The sequence below is a fragment of the Molossus molossus genome, unplaced genomic scaffold (assembly GCF_014108415.1).
Source record: "Molossus molossus isolate mMolMol1 unplaced genomic scaffold, mMolMol1.p scaffold_m16_p_1, whole genome shotgun sequence".
Classification (NCBI taxonomy): Eukaryota; Metazoa; Chordata; class Mammalia; order Chiroptera; family Molossidae; genus Molossus; species Molossus molossus.
This window is the reverse complement of record NW_023425344.1, coordinates 187,158,566-187,173,671: the sequence shown is the minus strand read 5'-3', so window position 1 is coordinate 187,173,671 and position 15,106 is coordinate 187,158,566. Positions and strand designations below refer to the sequence as shown.

Sequence of the window (15,106 nt, the reverse complement as noted above, 5' to 3'; positions counted from 1 at the left end):
ATCAGCCCTCACACCAAAAGGTCTCAAGTTCGAGTCTCATTCAAGGGCACATGCTACCTTGTTTTTGGGTTCAATTCCCGGCCCCGGTCAGGGTGTATGCAGGAGGCAACCAATCGATGTGTCTCTCTCACATTGATGTTTCTCTCTCTCTGCCTGCCTCCCCCCTCCCTTCCATTCTCTCTAAAAATCAATGAAAAAAATATCCTTGGGTGGGGAATAAACGGCAACAAAAAATCTAGATGGTACAAAACAAATGCCCTATTTTTACATTATTGCAAATTGCTTTTTTTTTTAATCCTCACCCAGGGCTTTTTTTTTTTTTTTTTTTGCATTTATCTTCAGATAGAGCGGGAGGGAGAGAGGGAGGAAGAGGGAGAGAGAAACATTGATGTGAGAGAGACACATCCAGTGCTTGCCACCCCCACAACCCCAACCAGGGCTGGGGACAAACTGCAACCGAGGTACACGCCCTTAGCGGGAACCGAACCCAGGTCTCTCTGGTCCGCGGCTGATGCTGTAACCGCTGAGCCAAACCAGCCGGGGTATATTGCAAATTGCTTTTTATTATTTTATTTATTTTTTATCCTCACCTGAGGACATTTATTTCTTTGCATTTATCTTCAGATAGAGCAGGAGGGAGAGAGGGAGGAAAAGAGAGAGAGAAACATCGATGTGAGAGAGACACATCAAGTGCTTGCCACCCACACAACCCCAACTGGGTCCGGAGACAAACTGCAATCGAGGTACGTGACCTTAGCAGGAACCGAACCCAGGACTCTCTGGTCCATGGGCCGACACTCCAGCCACTGAGCCAAACTGGCCAGGGCTGCAAATTGCTTTTTAGTTGGATTTGCTATCCAGTTATTTATGGGGGGTTGAGATAGACAGCTGATGCTACTATAGGTCAGGAAGGACAACCACTTCAAGTGACGCAGTACAGCCAGTATCTGGTTGCCAGGGCAGCAGTTTGAGAACCCTGGATCCCAAGAGGGTGAGAGACAAGAAAGGGAAAGCAGATTTCACTATTTTACAGTTTGGCCTAAGACTGATTGTATTTGAATCCATCCTCCTGCACTGCTGAAAGAGGAAATCATGAGATGGAAGAACAGTCTCTCTTGAGTGCCCAATCCACGCAGTTGAATTAAATATAAAACACAAGATTCTGTCTGGCCAGTGTGGCTCAGTGGTTGAGCAGTGACCCATGCACCAAGAGGTCGCCGGTTCGATTCCCAGTCAGGGCACATGCCCAGGTTGTGGGCCAAATCCCCAGTGGGGAGCATGCAGGAGGCGGCCAGTCGATGTTCTTGCTCATCGATGTTTCTATCTCTCTCTCCTTCTCATTTCCTTTCTCTCTAGAATCAATAAAGGAAAAAAAAATTTTTTTTTTTTTAAAAGAAACAAGATTCTAATGTGTTCTAGTGAGTAAAATTAAGTTTATGAATTAGACGTGCTGAGTGCCTGCCTTGTGGATAGCCTTGTGTTGATGGGAAAATACATATTAATAGCAAAAATTTCCCCCCTCTCCTTTCCTCCCTCCCTCCCCCCCCTCCCCCCTTTCCTCCTCTCGTGCCATCTTTGCATTGGCGACGTCAAAGCCGCCAGCAGGCTGCATCTTGAGAGCAAGTTCGCCTGATTTACACAGCGTATTTCAGTCTTCCCTGCGAGTTATGTCACGTAGATAAGGTCAAAGAGTAACTTTCAGGATTTACTTGAGAGTAATAATTTCCACAGACCGAATGTCTAAACCTCATGTAATTATTACAACAATGTCTAGATGGTTTTCAGACACAGCTGTGGTTGCTCTTTTGGCCAGTTAGTCGAGTTTTCACGAATAATTATTTGAATATTTTTCTTCTCATAAGATTTCTCTTTTGAAAACAGATGAAAGAAGAACTTCTTCAACAGCTTGAAAAGGAGTGGCAGTCTAAGCTGGACCAAACTATAAAGGCGATGAAAAAGAAGACCTCGGAGAGTTACAGCCAGACTGACCAAGTAACCACCGTTGAGGTTATTTCCCAGAAGGAGATGGCAATCATGATAAAAGAACAGAAGCAAAAGATCCAGCAAGATTTAGAGCAGGAAAAGGAAATCGCCATCAAGGGGGCCTTGAAGAAACTTGAGGTTGAATTGGAACTCAAATACTGTGAAAACATTGCCAAACAGGTAATAGATTTATTTTAGTAAAAATTATTGGAACTGCTTGTCTATTAACAAAAGCCTGTAAAACGCTGCCCTTGAACTTGTTCATAGCCTTACGCTTGAAACTTTCCGTGCGTTCTAGGGTAGAGCACTCTTACTTGGTTCCTAAACTTGTCTTCACTGTGTTTCTGTTATAAAATTGTTACCCCTGCCCTGGCCGGTTTGGCTCGGTGGTTAGAGCGTCAGCCCGCAGACCAGAGAGACCCGGGTTTGGTCCCGCTAAGGTCACGTACCTCGGTTGCAGTTTGTCCCCGGCCCCGGTTGGGTCGTGTGGGTGGCAACCACTCGATGTGTTCCTTTCACATCAATGTTTCTCTCTCTCTTCTTCCCTCTCTCCCTCCCACTCTATCTGAAGATAAATGCAAAAAAAGGTCCTCGGGTGAAGATTAAAAAATAAAAATAAATAAATAAAAAAACCATTGCCCCTCAATGTTTCTACGTATTCTTTCAGTTTACAAAATTTTTGCTCCTCTCGGGTCACTGAGCATTTAGATACCTGAGGTCAAAGATGGTGGTTTTACAGCTGAATCAAACACAATTTAATGATGACTCTTTCATGTCTAATTTTGTAGAAAATATTCCACTACAATAGTTGTAGGTAAGCAAACTGCAAGCGAATGCGGTCTTCCGCACTATTTGCAGCGAGGTGGTGAGTTGGATCTGCAGGCAGGCCCCTCACATGGGACAGATCCCGTCCCCCGCCCCACAGCGGGGCCGCTGCCTTTCCTTGGACACGTTCAGAAAGCTAGCTCACTGTTAACTGGGGCTGCTCGCTTGCTTTCCAAGAAATGTCCTACTGAGAAAAGTATAGCTGTGTGTTAACAGAATAAAGACGAGCGGTTTGATTTATCTGCGTTACCAGTTACAGTATTTCTTGAATTTTTTGGTCTCGGGTTACCTTACATAGAGCTTTTTAAAGAACAAGACTGCTCCTGCACGTACTGCACTGTCTGTCAGGGCGATGACACCATCACACAGCGCGTTGCCTGGAGAGCGATACTGTTTCCACCTGAGAGAACAGCAGTAAAAAAGACGGGCGATGTCTGAATATTATTACTTTGTTGTTATTAAGGCTCACCCGAAGATATTTTTTCCATTGATTTTTAGAGAGAGTGGAAGGGAGGGAGGGAGAGAGAGAAACATCGATGTGAGAGAGATACGTCTGTTGGTTGCCTCCCACACATGCCCCAACCAGGCTGGGGGTTGAGCCTGCAGCCCAGGTACATGCTCTTGACTGAACATGAAACCCACGACCCTTCAGTCCACGGGCTGATGCTGTAATTGCTGAACCAAACCAGCCAGGGCTCAGCAAGTCTTAGATGCTTGCCTGAATTGATGTGTTACCCTTATTCTTCAGTTACAAACTCATTCTTGATAGCAGGAAGATTTGCCTGGTAGAAGGCTCTAAATTGTATTGATGCTTGCATGCGGGCATACATGTGTGGGAGTGCGTGTGGGAGGGGCATGAGGACTGAGGAGGTGGTGGGGTACTGATTGAACAGCAGCTGGCCCCTAGCCCCTCCTGCATGCCATCTGCTTTCCCCCAACACAGATAGGGAAATGGCAGCTAGTACTTGTATAAAGCTCTTTAAAATAGTCCTGGCCATCAAACATTCATCCATCTCACTTCCTGCTGTGGCATCTGCACGGGACAGTATGGGAGGTTTAGACGGAAGGGTTAGACTCCACTGGTTGGGGTGAGGTGAGGTACTTGAAGTCAGTTTTAACTGTGATGTAGTACACTGCACTGTGAAAGACATATGACACTGTAGTTGCTATTTGCAAATGGGATTCTTGTGAAATTTTTTACCTTTCTCTTGCAATTTCCTCCAGGTAGAAACAGCTGTGCAAAATGCTCGCCGTCGATGGCTGGAAGAACTGCCTGAGCTCTCCGAGTATAAAGCACATGTCAGAGCAGAGCAGAGGAGGTGGGAAGAACAACAAGAGACCTCTGTGGCCAAGCGGGTAAGGGTGCTCCCGGGAAGGAGCTTCGGGAGGGCCTCCCTGCCCCTTCTCCCAGCTCAGTGCTGGGATGGGCGCCGCTCACAGGGTTGTTGAAGGATTACATATGAGAGTGCTCATAAAGGGTTAGCTCAGAGCCGAGCTAGTGGGACCTGTTCTCATCGTCTCCAGGTGGCTGAGGGAGAGAGAATGTACTTTAGGGTCTTGAAACTCACACAATCCGGAAGATAACCTTACCTGTGAAATGAAATTTCATTCTGTCTTGCCAGATCTTCAGGAGAAATTCAGGACAGGTATTTGTTAGCTGTGCAGTGTCCTTTCACATGCTTAAAGATTGTTTTGTGGGGTGAAGTCGTCGTATAACAGAGCCTCCTTGGTGAATAGCCAGCCCAGCTCGCTTTTCCGGCGATGACACGTTCCTTCACTGTCATCGTTCGTATTCTCCCAACTTAATTTGCAAGTGTAAATTAATCTTCAAAATACCATCAACTGAACATGGTTTGAAATTTGACACAGTGATTCTAAAATTCATTGGGAAACTAAAAGGACTAAAGATTATTTTTGATGTTCTGGAAAAGAAGTAGTAGTCCAGCCCTAACACAGAGTGTATTGGAAAGCAACAATTCAGACAGTGTAGGGTCACAAATATAAAATTCTTTTCCAATCTGTAAAATGCAATGTCAGAGTTAGGCCCAACTAAGAGTAAATTATTTTAAAATAACAGAATGATAAGTAATATTATAAAATATACTCTTTATGATAGCCAAATAACACTTTGGAAAATTTAAGTTTACCCATGCTCTGCCTCACCATAAAAGCTAGGTTGATTAAGGAGTTTTTTCTTTTCTATTTTTTTTTTAATCCTTACCTGAGGACATACTTAGAGGAAGGGAGAGAGAGAGAGAGAGAGAGAGAAACCTTGATGTGAGAGAGAAACATTGATCTGTTGCCTCTGTATGCTCCCAGACTGGGGATCAAACCCGCAACCCAGGTATGTGCCCTCACCGGGAATCAAACCGGCCACCTTTCAGGGCACGGGGCGATGCTCAAACCATCTGAGCCACTCTGGCTGGGCAAGGAGTGATTTTTAAAAATTAAACAGAATATATCAGATCTATATCATAATAAATTTTGAGACAACAGACACAGTAGCAAAGATAAATAGGATAACATATGTACAAACATTTAAAACATTTTTTATAATAAAAAATAACAAAAGAGCTTGATTTAAAAATAAGGAAAATAAATGAATTAAACATGAGGCATGTTAATACTAAAATATGTTAAGAGAAACAAGCATCTATAAATAAATGTGCCAAAAATACGAACAGATAATCTTCAAGAGAATTCCAAGTAACAAAACCAATGGAAAGACATTCATAACTACTGGATTGGAAGCATGCAAACAAAGTCAGAGTTAAGGTGTCCTTTTGTGCTGTGTGCACAGATCCTCTCTCCTTACCTGTAATCCTCAGAGCACAATGGATTGCAGTAGCAGCATGTACTATTCTCCCAGTATCGCCAACATGTAGGAAAACAACGTGCATAACAGGCACTATAAACGATTCATATGTTGTATTCATAATCTTATTCCACAAATGAAGGAAATAATCCCACATCGATAAAAATCTCTTTTAACATATTTCTAAGTGACGTGACAGTACCTGGGTGTTTATTACATTATTCTCTATACTTCTTAGTTTGTTGAAATAGTTCACAAGGAATTTAGGAGGGAGAGAGAAGGAGGAAGTAATATGATGGCATCCATATGGGACCCAGAGCTGAGGCGTCAAGAAGAGTAATACAGTTGGGTAGGACATAGGAAATAAGCAAGAGATCATTCCTGAAGAACTCAGAAGGCCCGGATGTGTGCAAATGCAGAAATAAGAAACGAAAGGACAGCGTGTTGCTTCTCAAACCTGAGCCGGCAGACGAATCCCTGGAGGGTTTGTTCAAGCAGATTCCTGGGCTGCACTCCTGGAAATTCTGATCTGGTGGGTCTGGAGCGAGTCCTGAGAACTGGTATTTCTAACAGGCTCTCAGGTGACGTGACACGGCTGGTCTTTGGACCACACGTGGGTGGGAGTCGCACTCTTCTAGATAATTATTCAGCCGTAAAACATAATGTGAACATGTTGGGCATCCATCCTCAAACCACAGGAGGTGGGCACGGGCCCGTTCTGTAGCACTGGCTGGAGCGTTCTCGCAGGATTAGAGTGATCATCAAGTCTGTGGAAATTTAAAGCCAATTTCCAGAGTCCAGAAGTAGTCAGGTTGGTTTGGCGGTTCCCACACTGTGCTGCACATTGGAAAAACTCGAGAATCTGAAAAAAAAATCCTGTTGCCTGGCTCCCACTCCCAGACGTTGTGTTCCAGTCGGTGTGGGGTGCAGCCTGGGCATCCGCATGTCTAAAAGGTGCTCGGGTGAGTGTGATGTGCAGCACAGTCAGGGTCAGTAAATGCTGTCGGATGCTCCTTGTAAAACTTCCTGAGAGACTGTGCACGTTAGTGGGATTGGGCTGGCTGTCCAAGTCCCGGGGGGCCCCCACTGTACCTGTCACCTGGCAGTGAGGCCAGGCATCCATTTCGACATGACTTGTTTTCTCCAAAGCATTCTTTTCTTAATCCTCACCCGAGGATATTTTTCCATTTATCTTCAGATACAGCGGGAGGGAAGGAGAGAGAGAGAGAAACATTGACATGAGACACTTCGATTGATTGCCACCTGCACAACCCCAACCGGGGTCAGGGTGAGCCACAACTGAAGCACGTGCCCTTGGCTTGGAATCGAACCCAGGACTCTTCGGTCCATGGGTGGATGCTCTAACCACTGAGCAAAACTGACCAGGGCATTCTTTAAACATGTTTCATGCATTACTGAACCATTCTGCTGGTAGCAAAAGAATTTTACTGTGAATTCCTTTGTAAAGCTCATCTCAGTGGGTTTCTTCAGTAAACTTAAAATGCAATTCAAAAATTTTTTATTACATGCAACTATTTAGGAGCATATCCTATTAAATAAAGGTTTATAATGTGTTTATAAATCTGTATAGGTGAAGGTGTTTACTATAATTATATAACAGAAAACTTAGTAGATACCCTACTCAACATTCAGAGCATGTATTTAGTATTAATTAATGGCAGTTACCACTGTCTAGGCCAAGCCTTTGGAGGTGCCCAGTTCTTCTTGTCACACTGCTGTATTCTAATGACTTCTTTGGATTCACTCAGGGACTATTAGAAGTAAAAGGGACTCAAGGGCATTATCCAGTCTGCTCGTTATATAGATGAAGACACCAAATGCTGAAGAGATTGATTTTCCCAAGGCTGAGAAGCCAAAAGCAGTGATAACTACAGAACATTATTAAGTCCTTATTATTTGCCATATTCTGGGCTAAGCACTTTAAATGGATGATTCCTTGTCATTTAATCCTAAAATAACTCTGTCAGGTGGGCATGGTAATTATCCCCATTTTATTTTATTATTTACTTTTTAAACCTCACCTGAGGACATGTTTTTTATTTGATTAATTTTAGAGAGAGAGGAACTGGGTGGCAGGGTGGGGGTGAGGGAAACATCAATTGGTTGCCTCTGGTGTGCGCCCTGACCAGGAATCGAACCCGCGTGCTGGGTCTCTGCCCTAACCGGGAATCGAACCTGCGGCCTTTTGGTGTATGGGACAAGGCTCCAACCAACTGAGCTACCTGGTCAGGGCTATTTCCATTTTATTGATGAGGAATCTGAGGCTCAAAGAAGTTGAGGAAAGGGCCCGAGGTCCCACCAGGGCTTGTCTCCAGGCGTCCTCTGAGGGGCACTGCACTGTGCTAGGTGGATCACAGCTGGAGCCCAGGGCTTTTGAGTCCCTATTACTTTTTGGTTACATACTTTTATTTTCTAGATCTACTATTTCTTTCTGTTATAAAAGAAATGTAGATTAAGGGGGAAAATGATCTTTTCTGGTTGCTATTGTCATTTAATGAACTGTTCTAACTACTAAAATTACATCAAAATACAATTATGTGTGTCAGCAATTAATTATACAGGTATATATTATATTCCTAAGTAATAGTAAGGTTTCCTTATGAGGCTGCTTTTGCTTCATGTAAAAGATACTTAATTTGTTTTGGGGGCTTAGATAACCTTTGAGACTGCATCTATATAAGAAAACAGATGGATTTTTTTCTAAAATTAGTTTTGAATCAATTACATATACATATTTTTGGTCAGTTTAAATTTCTAGTTCTTCATCAAGAAACTGATATTCTGTTTTTTTAAATAACATAACATAAAATGTTAGGTGATTTAAAATGAAGGAAAAGATCCTTAAGTATAGTGTAAGTATATTTTAAGAATAAGTTCTAAATTCACTGTTTCCCCTTAATTTTGATTTTAAATCTTTTCTTTTTTTATCCTCATCTGAGGATACGTTTACATCATCATCATCATTATTATTATTATTTTGAGAGAGAGAAAGAGAGAGAGAGAGAGAAGCATTAATATGAGAGAGAAACATCAGTCGGTTGCCTCCCGTATATTCCCCAACCAGGGATCAAACAGAAGCCTGGGCATGTGCCCCGACTGGAAGTGAACCTGCTTTTGGTGAATCCACTTTTTGGTGTATGGGACAGTGCTCCACTCAGCTGAGCCAACTGGCCACGGCTGATTTTAAACCTCTTATTAAGTTCAGAGGTTAACCCAAATAGTTATTTTAGTTAAAAATTTTTTTTATATTAATGAGGAGAATCTTAAAGACTTTCAAATGTACATTGTATCCTTTAGATATTGTTCGCTGTTTCTGAAGCTAAAGAGAAGTGGAAAAGCGAGCTTGAAAATATGAAGAAAACCGTCATGCCTGGAAAGGAACTGGAAGAGAAGATTCATTCTCTTCAGAGAGAGCTGGAGCTGAAGGACCAGGAAGTCCCTGTGGCTGTCAGGGCCGAGCTGGCGAAGGCCCGGAGTGAATGGAACAAAGAGAAGCAAGAAGAGATCCACAGAATCCAAGAACAAAATGAGGAAGATTACAGGCAGTTTTTAGACGACCATCGGAATAAAATCAACGAGGTGCTTGCAGCAGCTAAAGAAGACTTTCTGAAACAAAAAATGGAACTGCTTCTTCAGAAGGAGACGGAGTTACAAGCGTGTCTAGACCAGAGTCGCAGGGAGTGGACTATGCAGGAGGCCAGGCGGATCCAGCTGGAGCTCTGTCAGTATGAGGAAGACATTCTAACCGTCCTTGAACTGCTCTTAAAGGACACCCAGAAGGAGCACGTCAGTGGTTCAGAAGACAAGCGACTTGCAGACCTTGTGTCGACTTGTTCTTCAAAATGGGTGTCTGTGCGGTATTTCGAGAAACTAAAGGCCTGCGTTCAGAAAGCATTTCAAGATATACTCTCCCTCCTTACAGAAAATGCCAACCCACAATGGGAAAAGGTATGTTCCTGAGAAGTGAAAGAGCTATTAAACATCAAGGATGTTTGTACAAGTTGTATATGCTATTTATTCCCTTTCATTTTATAGTTTAATAGATGGAAGACTTGTGTGTTTTTTTTAACCAGTAGTTTAAACTTTTTTGTAGCAAATCCAAGGGATTGCTTTTTTTTTTTTTTTTTGCCCCCAAAACATTACTTCTTGATAGTGCTATAAATACGAGGCAGAGCCTGTAGGCATCTTTTTTTTTCTAAAAAAATATATGCTATTCTTTGTAAGGGCCTGAGATTTCAGAAATGGAATAACTCTCAATCTTATTTTGGTTTTTGGGCATTACCAATTCAAGAAATATGCATCATATTAAAGTAGGGTTTCTTTTTTATCCTTACCCAAGGACATTTTTGCATTTATCCTCAGATAGAGTGGAGGGAGAGAGGGAAGAAGAGAGAGAGAGAAACATTGACTGGTTGCTACCCACAGGACCCCAACCGGGGCCGGGGACAAACAGCAACCGAGGTACATGCCGCTAGCCTAGCGGAAACTGAACCCAGGACTCTCCAGTCTGCGGGCTGACGCTCTAACCGCTGAGCCAAACCGGCCAGGGCTAAAGTAGGGTTTCTTAAGAGCTTCTAAAGAGTTTAGAAACCCATTTCTTGCCCTCAAGGAACCTATATATCATGTAGGCCAAAAAAAAATGCCATCTTGCCCTGGCCGGTTTGGCTCAGCGGTTAGAGCGTCAGCCTGTGGTCCAGAGAGACCCGGGTTCAGTTCCTGCTAAGGGCACGTACCTGGGTTGTAGTTTGTCCCCGGCCCTGGTTGAGTCGTGCAGGTGACAGCCACTCTATGCGATCTTTCTCTCTCTCTCTTTCTCTCTCTCTTCCCCCCCTCCCCCGCACTCTATCTGAACAAAAAAAAAAAAAGGAAAAATGTCCTTGGGTAAGGATAAAAAAAAAAATATGCCATCTTATACAAAGAATATTGATGTAGAAAGAAGCAAATAGAGGTGTGGCTCACTCACACAAAACTGAAGCCCCATTATGCAGCTATATATGTGAGTGTGTAATGAATTCATTGTATTCCTTTTGTTGTATTAAATACTTTCTGACACCAACTTTTAGTTTGTGTGGAATGGATGATAAAGTCAAAGTCTTGCTCCCTTACTATTGAAGAAATTAGGTATGCATGAAAAATCCAGAATGATATTGTAGGTATTATGATCCAGCCAATTTCAACATTTGGAATTAGAGGAAGAAAAAAAAACACGCCAATATTATAAGGTTTGTCTGATGGAAGAGTTGAGATACGAGTTAATTAAGTAAGAGAGCACGATTAAAGATTTTCAAGGCAAAGATTGAGCATTTGGTATTAATACCTCCTGGAAAGAATTAGAAGCCAGGACAGAAATCTGAGTTCTAGTCTCATATATGGAGATAACTAACTTATTACCTTGGGTAGTCATATAGTATCAGTGGTCGTTAGAAAAAGAAAGTACAATCCCTTGGGTTTTGGTAGGATATACATGATGCAGCTTGGCCCTTTTGCATCCCAGAATCTTAGAGCTGAAGGTACCTGAAAGATCTCTCTGTCCCATCCCATTTAACTCTAGTTGCTATGCTTAATTCTTGATTTCACAAAGATGTTACTACGTAGTAGTTGCTTTCAGTTTAATAATTGGATGAGACTACTTCCCATGAATACTGCTTATAATACTTTATTGAGAATTTTTGGGAAAATAGATAATTAGAATAAGAATTATCTATAAGAGGTTTTAATGATGAGAAGTGATGGGGAAATCATATTATATATGCTTTCAAGCATGCTTTCCTGAAAAAGCAATCTCTGTTACAAAAATCTAGAAAATGTAACACTTTTCTCCTACCATTACTATGTCATCAAACCTGGGGTCTTTTTATAGGGCTTATAATTGTGCAAATAGTATAAGATCATTGTATGACTCAATGTGGCTTACATGTCTATGGAGACAGAATCACGTAATTTGGCTAAGAACTTAGACTTTTGCGACTTTAGTTGGGTGGGATCAGATTCCTTTCCTGAGAAAAGGGTGACTCTGAAACGCCTAATCTGGCATTTGTCATAGAGTAATAACTCGACTCTTGCTCTTTTAAAGCTAACTCATTTCAGAACCTTGAGATAAAGTCATCTTGAGGTGACTATAAATGTGCATTATAGGTGCCATAAATGTGAAGAGCTGTGATTGATGATTTATTAAATTTTTTTTTTAGAACTGTTCACAAAAATTAAAACAGGAGAACTGATCAGAATATGTAAAATGACTCTCATTAAAATAGATGATCAAAAGTTTTTTAAAATGGAAAGAATGAAAGGCATTAAAAATCAAGTATCCAAGGAAATGATATATTAATACACCAGTCCACAGTGGATGAAAAAAAAAGATAGCAGTTAGAATAAAATTTTCAAGTAAACTTAAGAATGTGTATTCTCTCTTTTCTTACCACCAAAGTCAAGTCAAAGCTAACTCAGAAAGACTGCTGCTGCCCCCTTCTTTTAATCTTAGCTTTTCTTCAGTTTTGAGTAGAAACTGGAAAACTGACGGCCCCTGGCCTCACTTTTATCACTCCTTGGGGCCGCAGCCCCCTCCGTGTCCTCTCGAATGCCTAGGAGTTACCTCTTCCCTGGACTGCCAGTCTCTGCTTTCGCTGGGAATCATGGGTAGGTTTCCTGACAGTCAGTTGAAATAGTTTCTCACAATCAAAATCAAGGCTTCTAGAATCAAGCCATATAATGTGTTTTAAGGAATTAAGCGAGACAGCCCTCTCAAGATTACTCTTTGGCATTTAGTAGTTATCCAAAATCTGAAAATATTGCCTTAAAAGCATGTCCCGCCATTCGTTCATTCAGCAGCTACATGGCCTGTAACAGACTAGAATGATGAGTGTGTTCAGTGCATGTTAGTGAAGAACTGGTCTTGTGCGAGATGTTTAACTTAGGTGAGCCTCAGTTTCCCTCTTTAACACTGGACCTCAACTAGCCTTCCTTTCAAAATGGCAGTGCATATTAAAGTATTTAGAAACATAGCATACTACGTCAGTTAAAAAATTTTTTCTTTACTGTTGTTACTTTCAATTCACGGAAGGCAAAGAAAATGTTCTGGATTTTCAAGAACAAGTTTGATTTCACCTACGGTTGGATCACATGAACTATTAAAATATCTTAAATTCATATGTACCTTCTCTCTGTCTCATAGCTGGCCACCAGCCCTCTGCCAGGTAACGTTCTGATTTGGAAAATAGGGTCCTCAGAGACTAGTTTGTAGTAATGACAATATTCACATTAACACCATAAGAAAAATATTGGTGATGGTTTAGGCAAGATTTTTCTTCAGGCAGTGGGTTTTTTGGGTTTTTGTTTTTGCTTTTTTAATATTAGCATGTTTAATAGAGAACTGTGTGAAGATTTTTACAAGGCATCAACTGTGAAGCTAATCTGTTTCAGAGAAACACAGCCAAGGTCTCCAAGGATCCTGCTACAGGTGTCACTGGCCGAGGAGACCCTGGAGCCCTGGTCGCCCTTCCTGCGCCCACGTCTGAACACCACGCTCAGGTCTTGGCCTCACAAGCAGAAGCAGAAGCTGGTAATGGGATTTGATTGCTGGTGATCTTTGTAGCATCCGTAACCACAGGTCCAGAGGGTTGCTTTGAAGATAAAAGGAGAGCAGAGATGTATATTGTTTTCGAGTGAACAAATGTGTAACATTACTCCTACTCAGTGTGTGTCCTCCCCCTAGATTTCTTTTGCATTCAGAAGGCAGGGTTGCTTTGGGCCCACTTACTTCTGTCTTTTCATGGCCTGCCTTCCATTCAGAAGTGATTCCGATTAGGAGGAGAATAATGAGAATTTTAATAGAGCAGTCATGTTCTTATTTTCTGGCTTCATTGAGAAATCAAGGGTTTCACATAAGAGAATTGCCAAATAGTTGAAACTTTTCCATTCAGATTACTGGTTTATTTCCACCATTTTTTGTTGGTAATGTTTCTAAAGTTTATTAGGTGTTTTCTGGTTTATTTATGGGTTTCTCTAGAGCAGGGGCAGTGTTTTTGTCTCTTACTCCCCAACACATGGCAAAGGGAATGACACATAGTTTGTGGTCCTTGAATACTTGATGAATTAATAGTTGAACTCTTCCTTAATGCCGTAGAGTTATCATTGTGAGAAAGGACTATTGTGCTGTGCTCACTGAGGAATATCGGGCTTACATTCCCGCTCCCTGAGATTCTGAGCTAGGCGTTGGCATGTCTTTTATTAGCTCTCATCCCTTATAGGATATTGACCCCTTGCAGCCTGCTCCCTGCTCCCACACAAACACATGTACACTCTTTCTGTTTGTAACCTGAAAAGAACTAAGAATTGCCCGAGCAAATCATATGTACTAAGCCAATAATCTTAGTTTCCACACATTTCTAATTCAGTAGATAATATCACCAGGATCTTAGAGAACGTTCTCTCTGCCTTTCCTAAGAAGTCAGTCGACAGTTCTTTTTTTTTTTTTTCATTACTTCTAGGTTCTATCTGGATGGTTGAAAATATCTAATTGCTAATTACATGCATGGTAATACCACCTTAATTTGCATCTTGCTTTTCAATGTCATTTTATGTCTGTTTTTATATTTGGAATAGCCTGAGAATTGTATTTTATTTTGTAAAATGGGTAGTTTTAGATGACATTTGGCTTTGGGAACTCCTGTTGATATGAAAGAAATTAATTTTGAACTAAGTCAAATCAGACTATAAAATAATTTATTTTTCTTTCTTCAGTCTTTTTCCCCCCTAAAGACAAACACATTAACAAATTCATTAGAAAGGATTAAATAATCCAAAAATATATAGTAAGAGATGAAGTCTTTTACAATCCTCCTACAAGGGAGCAGCACTGCTGGCTGTCTGGTTATAGTCTTCTAATATATCATCATTTTAAAAAGTAGTTTAAACATAGCCCTGACCAGTTTGGCTCAGCGGTTAGAGCGTCGGCCCATAGACCAGGGAGTCCCGGGTTCAGTTCCCGCTAAGGGCACATACCTCGGTTGCAGTTTGTCCCCGGCCCTGGTTGGGGTCGTGTGGGTGGCAACCACTCGATGTGTCTGTCTCTCATCGATGTTTCCCTCTCTCTCGCTTCCTCCCTCTCTCCCTCCTGCTCTATATGAAGATAAATGCAAAAAAATATGTCCTCGGGTGGGGATTAAAAAAAAAGTAATTTAAACATTAATTATGAAATACGTGACACGTGCAAAAAACACATGTAATGCTCATGTAAGTTGTGAAGGCTAACAACCAGGAACCCACGATCAGACTTAAGAGACAGAACATCACCAATACTGTTAAAGACTGCTGTGTTTAACTGCTATTTCATTCCTGTACCTTCCTCACAACCTGAGGAAACAAATATTCTGATTTTTAAAAATTATTCTCTTGCTTTTTTTAAAAAATGTTTTCATCAAGTATAGGTATAGGTATCTTTAAAAAGCTGGTGCTTTATTTAGT

General features: G+C 41.5%; 1 protein-coding gene across 10 annotated transcripts in view; it reads left to right on the top strand.

Moving 5' to 3' along the window:
• Positions 1 to 15,106, top strand: part of CEP152 (centrosomal protein 152) — a 91,139-nt gene that overhangs the window by 61,114 nt on the left and 14,919 nt on the right. For all 10 annotated transcript variants that reach the window (XM_036273922.1, XM_036273949.1, XM_036273983.1 and 7 more), the window contains 4 exons: positions 1,882 to 2,163; positions 4,033 to 4,164; positions 8,942 to 9,592; positions 13,064 to 13,202. In XM_036273922.1, coding sequence (XP_036129815.1) covers positions 1,882 to 2,163; positions 4,033 to 4,164; positions 8,942 to 9,592; positions 13,064 to 13,202 — 1,204 coding nt within the window. The remainder of the gene's footprint in view (positions 1 to 1,881; positions 2,164 to 4,032; positions 4,165 to 8,941; positions 9,593 to 13,063; positions 13,203 to 15,106) is intronic.